Source organism: Lutra lutra, chromosome 8 (assembly GCF_902655055.1).
Source record: "Lutra lutra chromosome 8, mLutLut1.2, whole genome shotgun sequence".
Lineage (NCBI taxonomy): Eukaryota > Metazoa > Chordata > Mammalia > Carnivora > Mustelidae > Lutra > Lutra lutra.
The window spans coordinates 52,286,868-52,298,883 of record NC_062285.1 but is presented as its reverse complement, the minus strand read 5'-3'; the positions used below and the strand labels follow the sequence as shown (position 1 = coordinate 52,298,883).

At 35.3% G+C, this 12,016-nt stretch overlaps 1 protein-coding gene across 1 annotated transcript; it reads right to left on the bottom strand.

Moving 5' to 3' along the window:
• Positions 1-6,271: 6,271 nt before the first annotated feature.
• Positions 6,272-7,206, bottom strand: LOC125107194 (olfactory receptor 6C2-like). The gene is given in 2 exon segments (XM_047742024.1): positions 6,272-6,783; positions 6,786-7,206. Coding segments are annotated over 2 exon segments (933 nt in total).
• Positions 7,207-12,016: the final 4,810 nt, after the last annotated feature.

The window sequence follows — 12,016 nt, the reverse complement described above, 5'->3', positions numbered from 1 at the left end:
CTACTAGTCTAAAATGGGACAATGTGGGCATAAAATACAATAATGTGGCTGTAATGTGTGGAAACATATCAGATATATAAAAACCCATGAGTGTATACATTACAAAAGGAAATTGATTAATCATCAGTGGAAGTTGCTAGGATATCAAGTTACTACTCCAAAACATTGATGGAGGAGGGGAGGAACCAAATGTTTATCCTGTCTGCCTGTGTATAATGTAATTTAGGTAATCAAACAGCTATCAAAAAAGTTGTGAATTCACAAAAATAAAAAAGAAAACAGTGGTTTGGACCTCTTTAACCCTACAGTCCTCCATTCTACCAGCTGAGCTACCAAAAGGTACAATGGTTTGGACCTCTTAATGTAATAATGGATCTAGATAATGCATTAGTATGTGCTAAAAACCATTTGTGAAATATTGATGGTGATATTTATAATAGATATATTAGGCTGACAAGATGGACACACTGATCAGTCTAAGTATTACTAAAAGTAAGTCAAGCAGACTACATAGCTCATAATGTAACACAATGGAAAGCATACAGTCTCATCTGTAAACTTTTTGTTAAAATATGAATCTAGGGCGCCTGGGTGGCTCAGTGGGTTAAGCCGCTGCCTTCGGCTCAGGTCATGATCTCAGGGTCCTGGGATCGAGTCCTGCATCGGGCTCTCTGCTCAGCAGGGAGCCTGCTTCCCTCTTCTCTCTCTCCTCTCTCTGCTGCCTGCCTCTCTGTCAAATAAATAAATAAAATCTTTAAAAAAATAAATATGAATCTAAATTTAATTAATAATTAAATACAATTAGCACATAAGAAGTAATTGAGTAAAGAAAAAAAAGTTAAGTAACACCATTAGGAAGCAATCATTTGAGTAATCAAGGACATTATACACTACAAATGATGTCATGTCTCCATCAATTCAAGAGGTAAAAATGAAAGGACTGTAATAGAAAGAGTCATAAGTAACATAAAACCATATACAATGTGTGGGGTTTGTCTGGATTTTGATTCAAACACCTTACTTGTGAAAAAAAGAAACACAAAACAAGACATAATCATGTGAGAAAAGGAAATAAGAAAACATACTGAATATGAGAATCTATTATGATTTATTGATTATACTGATATTGGTGTGATGGTAGGTCAAAGATAATTTTCTTATCAGTTATATATACTTACTGACAAACTTGTGGGTAAAATGCAATGAATTTAGGTGAAACAGTATAAGATGAATGCCAATCAAAACATAAAACAGGGGGAGATGACAGAGAAAAATAATTTTAACATTGATAATTATGAAACCTGGGCAAGGGGAATATTTCTGTTAATTATTTCATCTTGTCTTCTTTTGTGAATGCTTAAAAATTACCATTTGAGAATGGCTTAAGTACCTAGATTACTAAATCATTCTCTATAAAATTTATCTGCTTGTTGAGTTTGGGATAAAAATCATGCCATGTCTGACACTGTGAATAGACCTTGAGAGTATTATGCTAAAAAATATAAGTCAGGAAAGAAATTGAAGAAGACACAAAAAGATGAAACACCATTCCATACTCTTGGATCAGAAGATTAAACATTGTTAAAATGTCTATACTGCCTAGAGCAATCTATACTTTTAATGCCATTCCGATCAAAATTTCACTGGTATTTTTCAAAGAGCTGGAGCAAATAATCCTAAAATTTGTATGGAATCAGAAGAGACCCCAAAACACTAAGGAAATGTTGAAAAACAAAAATAAAACTGGGGGCATCAGGTTACCTGATTTCAACCTTTACTACAAAGCTGTGATCACCAAGACAGCATGGTACTGGCATAAAAACAGACACATAGACCAGTGGAACAGAGTAGAGAGCCCAGATATGGACCCTCAACTCTATGGTCAGTTAATCTTCGACAAAACAGGAAAAAATATACAGTGGAAAAAAAGACAGTTTCTTCAATAAATGGTGCTGGGAAAACTGGACAGCTATATGTAGAAGAATGAAACTCGACCATTCTCTTACACCGTACACAAAGATAAACTCAAAATGGATAAAAGACCTCAATGTGAGAAGGAATCCATCAGAATCCTAGAGGAGAACATTGGCAGTAACCACTTCGATATCAGCCACAGCAACTTCTTTCAAGATATGTCTCCAAAGGCAAAGGAAACAAAAGCGAAGATGAACTTTTGGGACTTCATCAAGATCAAAAGCTTCTGCACTGCAAAGGAAACAGTCAACAAAACAAAGAGGCAACCCACGCAATGGGAGAAGATATTTGCAAATGACAGTACAGACAAAAGGTTGATATCCAGGATCTATAAAGAACTCCTCAAACTCAACACACACAAAACAGACAATCATATCAAAAAATGGGCAGAAGAGATGAACAGACACTTCTCCAATGAAGACCTACAAATGGCTATCAGACACATGAAAAATGTTCATCATCACTAGCCACCAGGGGGATTCAAATTAAAACCACATTGAGATACCACCTTACACCAGTTAGAATGGCCAAAATTAGCAAGACAGGAAACAACGTGTGTTGGAGAGGATGTGGAGAAAGGGGAACCCTCTTGCACTGTTGGTGGGAATGCAAGTTGGTGCAGCCACTTTGGAGAACAGTGTGGAGATTCCTCAAGAACTTAAAAATAGAGCTTCCCTATGACCCTGCAATTGCACTACTGGCTATTTAATGGAGTGAAAAGAAGGGCCATCTGTACCCCAATGTTTATAGCAGCAATGACCACGGTCGCCAAACTGTGGAAAGAACCAAGATGCCTTCAACGGACGAATGGATAAGGAAGATGTGGTCCATTTACACTATGGAGTATTATGCCTCCATCAGAAAGGATGAATACCCAACTTTTGTAGCAACATGGATGGGACTGGAAGAGATGATGCTGAGTGAAATAAGTCAAGCAGAGAGAGTCAATTATCATATGGTTTCACTTATTTGTGGAGCATAACAAATAGCATGGAGGACAAGGGGAGATGGAGAGAGGGGAGTTGAGGGAAATTGGAAGGGGAGGTGAACCATGAGAGTCTATGGACTCTGAAAAACAATCTGAGGGTTTTGAAGGGGCGGGGATGGGAGGTTGGGGGAACCAGGTGGTGGGTATTAGAGAGGCATGGATTGCATGGAGCACTGGGTGTGGTGCAAAAAACAGTGAATACTGTTATGCTGAAAAGAAATAAAAATTTTAAAAAATAATAAATAAAATTTTAAGTCAGATAAATAAAGACAAATACTGCACGGTATCACTTATACGTGGAATCTAAAAGAAAATCAAGCTCATTTAAAAATAGAGTAGAAAGTGGTTGTGGGGGACTGGGAGGTGAAGGGATTAGGGAGAGGTCTGAGGATCTATTGTATAACATGATGACTATAGTTGATAACACTTTATAACTGAATTTTGCTTAGAGAGTTGAATTTAAATGTTCTCACACACACAAGTAAATATGTAAAATGATAGGTGTTTCAATTAACTAGATGAGAAGAATCCCCTTCTAATGTACATGTATGTAATATAATCACAATGTACACTTTAAATATTTTACAATTTTATATGTTAATTATACCTCAATAAAGTTGAAAAGTAATCTCAAAAAAAAATCATTGTTCATGACTGGCTATTTGTAAGGCAAGCATGCTGCCCTATTTCTCCATTTGCCACTGAGTTAGCTCACTGGGATAGCATGTCCTCACCTAGTGATTTCAGAAAAGTTCAGGTTCAAATTTAGCAGGCGCATCAAGCCAATTTAAGGAAACTCATCTTAGCCACTTCTCACCTTTATCATGAATGAAAAAATATTACACTCATCTGATGTCTGTGTTTATTTCTCAATTTGTTTGGAACACATATTAAGGAAATGTGTGATTAAATACTATGGTCTTGAAAACTAATATCATGGGATACCACTTACCTATGTGACCAAGCTCTGAGCCCAGAAGATAAACCAGACTTGTATAAAAATGACTTTTACCTCTGGTTAAAGAAGTCAGAAATCATGGTGTGATAGCAGTTATATAAACTTGAGATCACTGAGCACTTGATAATCACAAGTTAAATTCTATTCCCCCATCTTAGTGCTGTAGGTAGACTAAGAAATTCCCACATGGAGAAAAAAGCAAAGATTAAATCTTAACCAAAGTACATACGTCTCCTAGATTTAAACTGATGAATTAGTAGCATAGGTTATGGCAGAATACAAAATCAGAGAAGCTAAATTTTTAGAAATCTGAAGTTAAACCATAACTATAGGGTGAGGATTGCTGCCCAAATGCTTTTGCCTGGTTGAAATTTGGAAGACCGCTAAACATTTTTGGTCCACATGGGGAGTGAACTTAGAGAATTTCTCTCTTAGCACTCTAAGATCTTGAGATACCCATGTAGAGCCCTTGAGTTCCCTTCATGGACATACAGTAAGAGGTTCTGTAATGGAACAGATGATTAACACCAAGAAAAATCCCTAGAACCAGGCTTTCCCCCAGCAAAGCTGAAGACCCAGATTATAAGGCCATTTTTCCTCCCTCTTTTCTTGCTTTTACTTTTTCTCCCTTCCCACTTGTTCTTCATTTTGTATATTGGTAATCTGACTTTTTAAATTTAATCTGATCACTTTATAGTATATTGTCCAATTAAAATAATATCTTTTATTACTAACAGTATTGATAAAATATATGTGTATATATACAAAATGTATCACATGTTACTTTTATCTTTATACATTATTTATGATGTACATCTCTCTCAATTTTAGTATTGGAAGGTATTTCTTGGGATATTCCTTGAAATCATCTTGCTGCCTCTGGAGAAGCAGATGCATTTAGTTGAACAAAAAGAGTCTTTCAGAAATCAATAAAACTACCTTTGAATTCCAGTTCTATTACTTGCTAGCAATAATTCATTTTTCTAAGCTTTGATTTGTCTACACTTCTCCAGTGTAAATTATGATAATAAATATAAATTGTAGGGATATTTTGAGGTTTATGAGTATTATAAATTCTCAATAAATTTTGGCTTTCATTCTATTTCATTCAGAAATTTAAAAATAAACATTTTAACAGGATAGCCATGACTTTCTTTCATCCTTTGTTCACAGATTCATGCCAAATGTTACCTTTGTATTTTTTATCTTCACATAAAAATTCTCTTTTTGCATTGTCAGAAGTACCAAATCACCATATTGGGAGATCATCTATTATGTTAACTAATATTTGTCCATGTGCCAGGAGTAAAGCATTCTAGAATTTGGCATACAGAGAGACGTTCTCTAATGCATTTAACATTTAGAGTAGAATAAAGACAAGTAAAGATGACATTGTAGTTTGATGAGAGTTCTGAGTGCAGGAACTTAGTGGTGATAGGAATCTAATGGGTAAGACCGACCAGGCGTGGTGTCGTAGTGCTGTTGGAACAGTAAGACAAAGTAAGCAAATGATTCCTTGTGGAAATGGCATTTCAACTGGAGGACCCCGGGGACTGGGTAGTTGAAAAGGTGGGGCGGGGAGGTGGGGGGGAATTCCTGCTTATAGACACTGCAATATGAGCAATGGCCTGAAGTAAAAGAAAAAGTATCTAAGGAAGTTTTAATATGTTGAACTTCAGAAGTGGAAGTTGATGAATAATGTAACGAGTAATTAAATGCTGATCGTTCTTTGATTTAACATTTCATTTAGTACATCAGTATCAATCTGTTTCATGTAGTTTCAATGTCAGCTTTAATTCTTTAACAAGGAGTACCAGTGCATTTCTCCCTTCATCTTAATTTAATTCATTCACGTTTTGGCAACTTTTAAATAACTTTGATATTGGATTGGATTCATTCAATAAAATATGTGAATCTTGTGGTTTTAAAGCTTTATCAGTAAATGCTTTTTTGAAATTTTAAATCTTTATGCTTATTCCTTGTTTTAAAATTCATTTTGAGTTTTGAATTTTTTTTTTTTTGCTGTTACACTTAGAAAAAGCATAGATTCTTTTTAACATTATTTCTCTTCTAGAGTATGTTTTTTTGTGGAGGAATAAACACTATTGCACAGTATATGAATTTTTCCCACCATTGGTAAGGGAAGGTTGAGAGTGAAGTCACGCTTAGATTTCCTGAAACAACTATTCTCATTTTTTTCTTAATAAAGATTATCATTCTCAAAAAAGTTGACTTATAAGGAGGTGTAAAGCGTGACTTGATCAGCAGCAGTACTGAATGGAAACCCAAATCTACATCAAGACAAAATAGGATAAAAACTAAAGAGAACATGCTTAGGGATCAACATTCCCCTAGTTCTTTGAGAGCAATATAAATCTTTTGACTAAGTCATTAAAGGCTTGTTTCACTTGTTTGTTCCTCAGAGTATAAATAAATGGATTTAACATGGGTGAAATGGAAGTAGTGAGCATAAATACGCCCTTATTAATGGCCATTTCATCTTTTGCTGAAGGTTTGATATAGACAAAGATACAGCTTCCATAGGTGATAGAAACTACAATCATGTGGGAAGAACAGGTAGAAAAAGCTTTAGTCCTTTGCTGGGCAGAGGGGAATCTTAGAATTGTTCTGATGATATACAGGTAGGACAAAATCACACACACAAGAGTCATAATGAAGATTAACACAGAGCACACAATAATCATCTGCTCAATGAACCATGTATCTGAGCATGAGATCTTCAGGATAGGATTAGCATCACAGGCAAAGTGGTCAATGGCATTAGAGTCACAGAAATCCAGGTCCAGTCCTAAGCTAAGTGGTGGGAGTATGACCAACAAAGTAGTCATCCAACACAGAAGATTAGCCTTTTGCAGACCCTGTGGTTCATGATCATGTAATACAAGGGTTTGCAGATGGCTATGTATCGATCAAAGGACATGGCAGCAAGGAGAAAAAATTCTGTTACTCCAAAAAGATATGTAAAAAAAAGTTGGCATGCACAAGCATTATAGGTAATAGTCCTATCACCTGTTGCTAAACTGTACAAGAATCTAGGAATACAGGCAGAAGTGAATGAGATTTCTAAGAAGGAAAAATTTTGGAGAAAAAAGTACATTGCAGTTTTAAGGTGAGAATCCATTAATATGAGAATGATGATGGTCAGGTTTCCAGTTATACTCAACATGTAGGTAATAAGTAGAAATATAAAAATCAGAATCTGTAGTTGAGGGTCATCTGTCAATCCCAGAAGAATGAAACTGGTTAGTGATGTATGGTTTCTCATTCCTGGGTCCTGACTTCTGCCCAATTTGCATATAAAACTGAGGGACTCAAGATCTGAGAAGAAGGTGGAAAAAAAGTGTTACAAGGGATTTGCTTAGAAAATCCTAGCAATGCATTTTACATATATTTTGTTTTCCTTGATAATGAATATTTCTTCATAATTCATGCTCTCAGCTCTGCTGACATGTCATCTGATAGGTTTGAAACTTAGCTTTCAGATGTTTTGACCACAATATATGGCAAGATATACATTTTTTATTGCAGTCTAATGTACATGCACACACTATACACAAACACACACCCACACAAATATACATACAGATGCACACTTGCATATTAGTGAAACAAAAACTTTCTAAAAATAAAATACTTCTCCGCCTTGCTCTCTAATGCTTTCTATTCTAACTTATGAAAAAAAATGTAAATATCACCCAATTGACTTTATACTCTACTAAATGATCATGACTGTATTTGAAAAAAATAAATTTTTTAGGGATTGTTAAGTAATATAGTCCAAGTAAAACATAATTATTTATGATTTTTAAGGGTACACTATCCTTGTACTTTATACTCTGGAAAAGATTTATTCATGACACACTCCCACCCCTCGGGGCAATGAAATCATAAACTTTAGGGTGTCCTTTTTTTCTAAGAATATTTCTTATCACTACCTGAAATTTTACTCAGTTTCATTATCTGCTTGAAGCTTTTTTCCTGGAGAAATTGGAAGCACATGAGGAGTGGTTATGGCACAAGGTGTTTCTATATCCATCTACCAAAGCAACTGAGGTCACTATTCCACCTCCATGAACAACCTATACTGCAAAAGACATCTTACATATAAAAAATCCCTTCCTACATCTTTCCCATGACTTTCTCACATTGTTATTGCCTTTATCTGATTTGTACTGATTGCCCACTTTGGTGCAGAACAGCAACCATTTTAGTACACACCAAATTCACTAATAAGTGAGAAAATGTTCTATACACAACTGAAGAATATTTACCTTCATGTTTTGTAATGCAGTCTGATATTTGTCTGACTGACACATTTAGACACCTTCTTATTAAGTCACTGATGTTATCATCAGCTCTGTGAGTATTAAGTGCATTCACCAATCTGACTTCTATCCTTAGCTGCTTATGATATGGTTTCTGAACACAGCACTCCACTGAAACTATTCTTGGCAAGTTTACCTGTTATTTCTTTAAGTATCAGTGAAGTGTAGTCATTTTATTTGCTTTTTTTTTTTTTGTCGATCCATCACTCCTTTCTTTTTATAATCTTCTTGACACATTGTTTGCACGAAATCCACAATCTGGTTTTTGTTTTGCCCTTCTGTTTTCTCCTTTAAAATTACCTCTTCCCCAACTCACTTTTATTCCACTGGTATTTCTCACACTTCACCCCTAAATCCTCTTCCCTGCTTCTCTATGTGTTTTCCTGGGAACTGCTTAAATCCCATGACTTCAATTTAGCACGTAAAATTTGATATTTCAAAATGTGCATTTTTTGATAAGATTTCTTTGAATGTTAAACATATGCCCCTGGCAATTTTACATTCCCTCTACATGAATTTATTTAAAATGGTTTGCCCCATCTTCTGCATCTCTATTGATTCTCGCATTCCTTCTTGTTTACAGTACTAAAACCAAACCCAATATTTATTGCCTGGTATTCACTGATAATAAGCTTTATTGTTTCCTAAGTTAGCCCTATCTTGAAATTCCTTTTTTTAAAGATTCCTTTTTTTTAAAGATTTTTAAAGATAAAATCATTTTTTTTATAAATTTTATTTTTTATAAACATATATTTTTATCCCCAGGGGTACAGGTCTGCGAATCACCAGGTTTACACACTTCACAGCACTCACCATAAAATCATTTATTTAAGAGAGAGCACATGTGCACAAGCCGGGGGGGGGCAGAAGGAGAGAAAGAATTTCAAGCAGACTCCCTGCTGAGCACAGAGCCCTTCGGGGCTTGACCTTCTGATACTGAGATTGTGACCTGAGCCTAAATCAAGATTCAGATGCAGATGCGGAACTAAGGGAGCCATCCATGCACCCCTAGCCCTATCTTGAAATTCTATTGACATTGTCAGTAACTTTACATAATTTTGCTATTTCCCTGACTCTAACAAGTTGGTTGGGTTGGTTGGGTAGAGTTATGAAGAGTGACTCTAAAAATACAGCATAGCAAGAGACAAGTATGCGGTGGTCATCCTACATGGACTACCTGTCTGGAAAAAATTGTCTTCTATTCATCTGTGGTTTTCCCCCTCTTAATTACTCCATCTGCTTGCTGATTTTGTACCTGGCTCTTAGTGACTCCTTCCTGTTTTCTGCTTAGATGTTTAAAGGAGTCTTCCCAAATTAGGACAGACCACATTAGGATTCTTCTATGTGTTTTGTTATATCCTATGCTTAACAGATGATGTAAAAAAAAATTGTTGGAAATGGGATTTTTATGTTGTTTAATGTAATAACCACAAAGCTGAAAGAGTCTGAGGTATAGAGTTAATTCAAGACAGTATTTTTTTTTGCCCTCAGACCTAGATGAAGTTATATTGTTTACTATGTTGATTCAATATTAAAACTAATCTACACCTCTTACTTTTTCCATATCCCTGACTCTAATTTGTTGGCTTTTATATTTCATGGAGGAAATATTCTGAGTGACTCTTAAATCATACTATAACCTGTCAGCCCATATGTACCTTATATAAAGGCAAAAGTTGTTATCACTATGTCTGACACAGAAATAGTTTTCCTTTATGGTTTCCATTCATGCTTCCTCAATCCACCTATCAGAAACATACTGAAACCAGAGATTAAAGACTCTTAAATTCTGGATTTGGACCAATAGCTGCTCTGGAATTGTTCCTCAGCCAATACCAATTAACTCCACAAACATCAGCTGAAATGATTTCACTCTCCAATGTTCGTTCAAAGCCATCAATAAATTTTTTAAAACCATAATTTCTTTTAGAAATGCCAAGTTTCATTTGATTGCTTTAAAACATTCTTTTCCTCCAAAAGTGGGAAATACTCTATACTACCATCTGCCCATTTCCCAGAGTAAATCTCCCAGTATTTACAGGCTCCATTAAAGAGATGGAGGAGTAGTGTAATGTTTTACAATGAGCTGGGGACACGTCTAAGAATGTGATATCACATAAGTAACAATAAATTAAATAAATTTTAACAGTAGATTAAGTAACTAAAATATTAAATAGAGTATTAGACTCCAGGGGCACCTGGGTAGCTCAGTGGGTTAACCCTCTGCCTTTGGCTCGGGTGATGGTCTCAGGGTGCTGGGATCGAGCCCCGCCTCGGGCTCTCTGCTCAGCAGGGAGCCTGCTTCCCCTCTCTCTCTGCCTGCCTCTCTGCCTACTTGTGATCTCTCTCTCTCTGTCTAAATAAATAAAATCTTAAAAAAAAAAGATATTAGACTCCAGATATAGAAAACATTACACATACAACCCACCTACCTCTCTTTTCTTCAGTCTTGAGACATCTAATTGATGCTTACACAACTCTGGAAACTAGCCAATGTCCTTGCTCCTAAATATCTAGAAAAATGCACATGTCGTGATGAGGACTTGATGTTATTCAAAACTAATGAATTGTTGAACACTACATCAAAAACTAATGGTGTATTATATGTTAGGTAACTAAACATAATAAAAAAAAAGGAAAAAATGAACTGCCACTCTCATTAACACAGATATCCATTTACTTCTTAGGTCTTTTAGACAACTGAACATTTTAAAGAATGAGAGGTAATCTTAATTATATCAGCAGATAATTTCCAATTCAGGGATGCTTCTAGAAGTCCTTTATTTCACATATTATTAGATGACCTGATACTCAGTGATACATGAACACAGCTTTATCAATGTCTTCAATCTTGTTTCTTTTAACTATAATTCATTTGACTATTCACTAATTTTGACAAGACATAGGAAACTGTTTCTAAAAGAGAATGATTTTCTAAGTCTCTCAAAAACCACAGACATAATGGTTTCAGTTGATTACTTATTCCTGAGCATCCTGAGGATTAGAAAAATGAGGAAGAGTATATGTACATGGGCTTGTATGTGGACTTCTAGTCACTCTAACTCATGGACCCACACTCACCTCACAAAGAGCTCTGGGATGGCATTGATATATCTGATCATTTCATTTCTAACATATGGCCAAGATTTTCCTCCAAAGTATTTGTCTTATTTTGAAAGGGAATTGCTACTCCAAAATCTGGGGGAATAAACCAGGAACTCTCTCTGGTTCAGAGAGACCTGAAATTTGGCCCTTCCTAGACAAAATGAGAATTTTTTACGATAACAAGATTGATGTTTGTTTTATGTGCCAAACATGAAACCAAGTGAATATATACAAATCCTAGGTGAATTAGTTTCCAAAGTTATTAATGAATCCTTTGTGTAATCTTTTGGCAAAGATCCTAAAACATGCAGACTGGGGACAGAGTCCTCAGAGAACTGAAGACTCCACAAAGACATTCAACACAGGATTTTCACACAAAGTAAAAACCAAATTAAAAAGACAAGCCTACCATTTATTCCTTTTACTCAATAACATCTATAGCTTCTATAGCTGCTGACAGAACAAGTTATCCCTTTTCTTCCTCTGTGACATATTATTACCTTAAGCAATTATTACTTATTATAAACCAAAATTAAGACAACAAAAATAGAAAAATTAACTTAAATATAATAATTACCTTTAATAGCTCAGATTACACACTTCCAGAAATTTCCTATGTAAATATATTCATATTGTTATATTTTC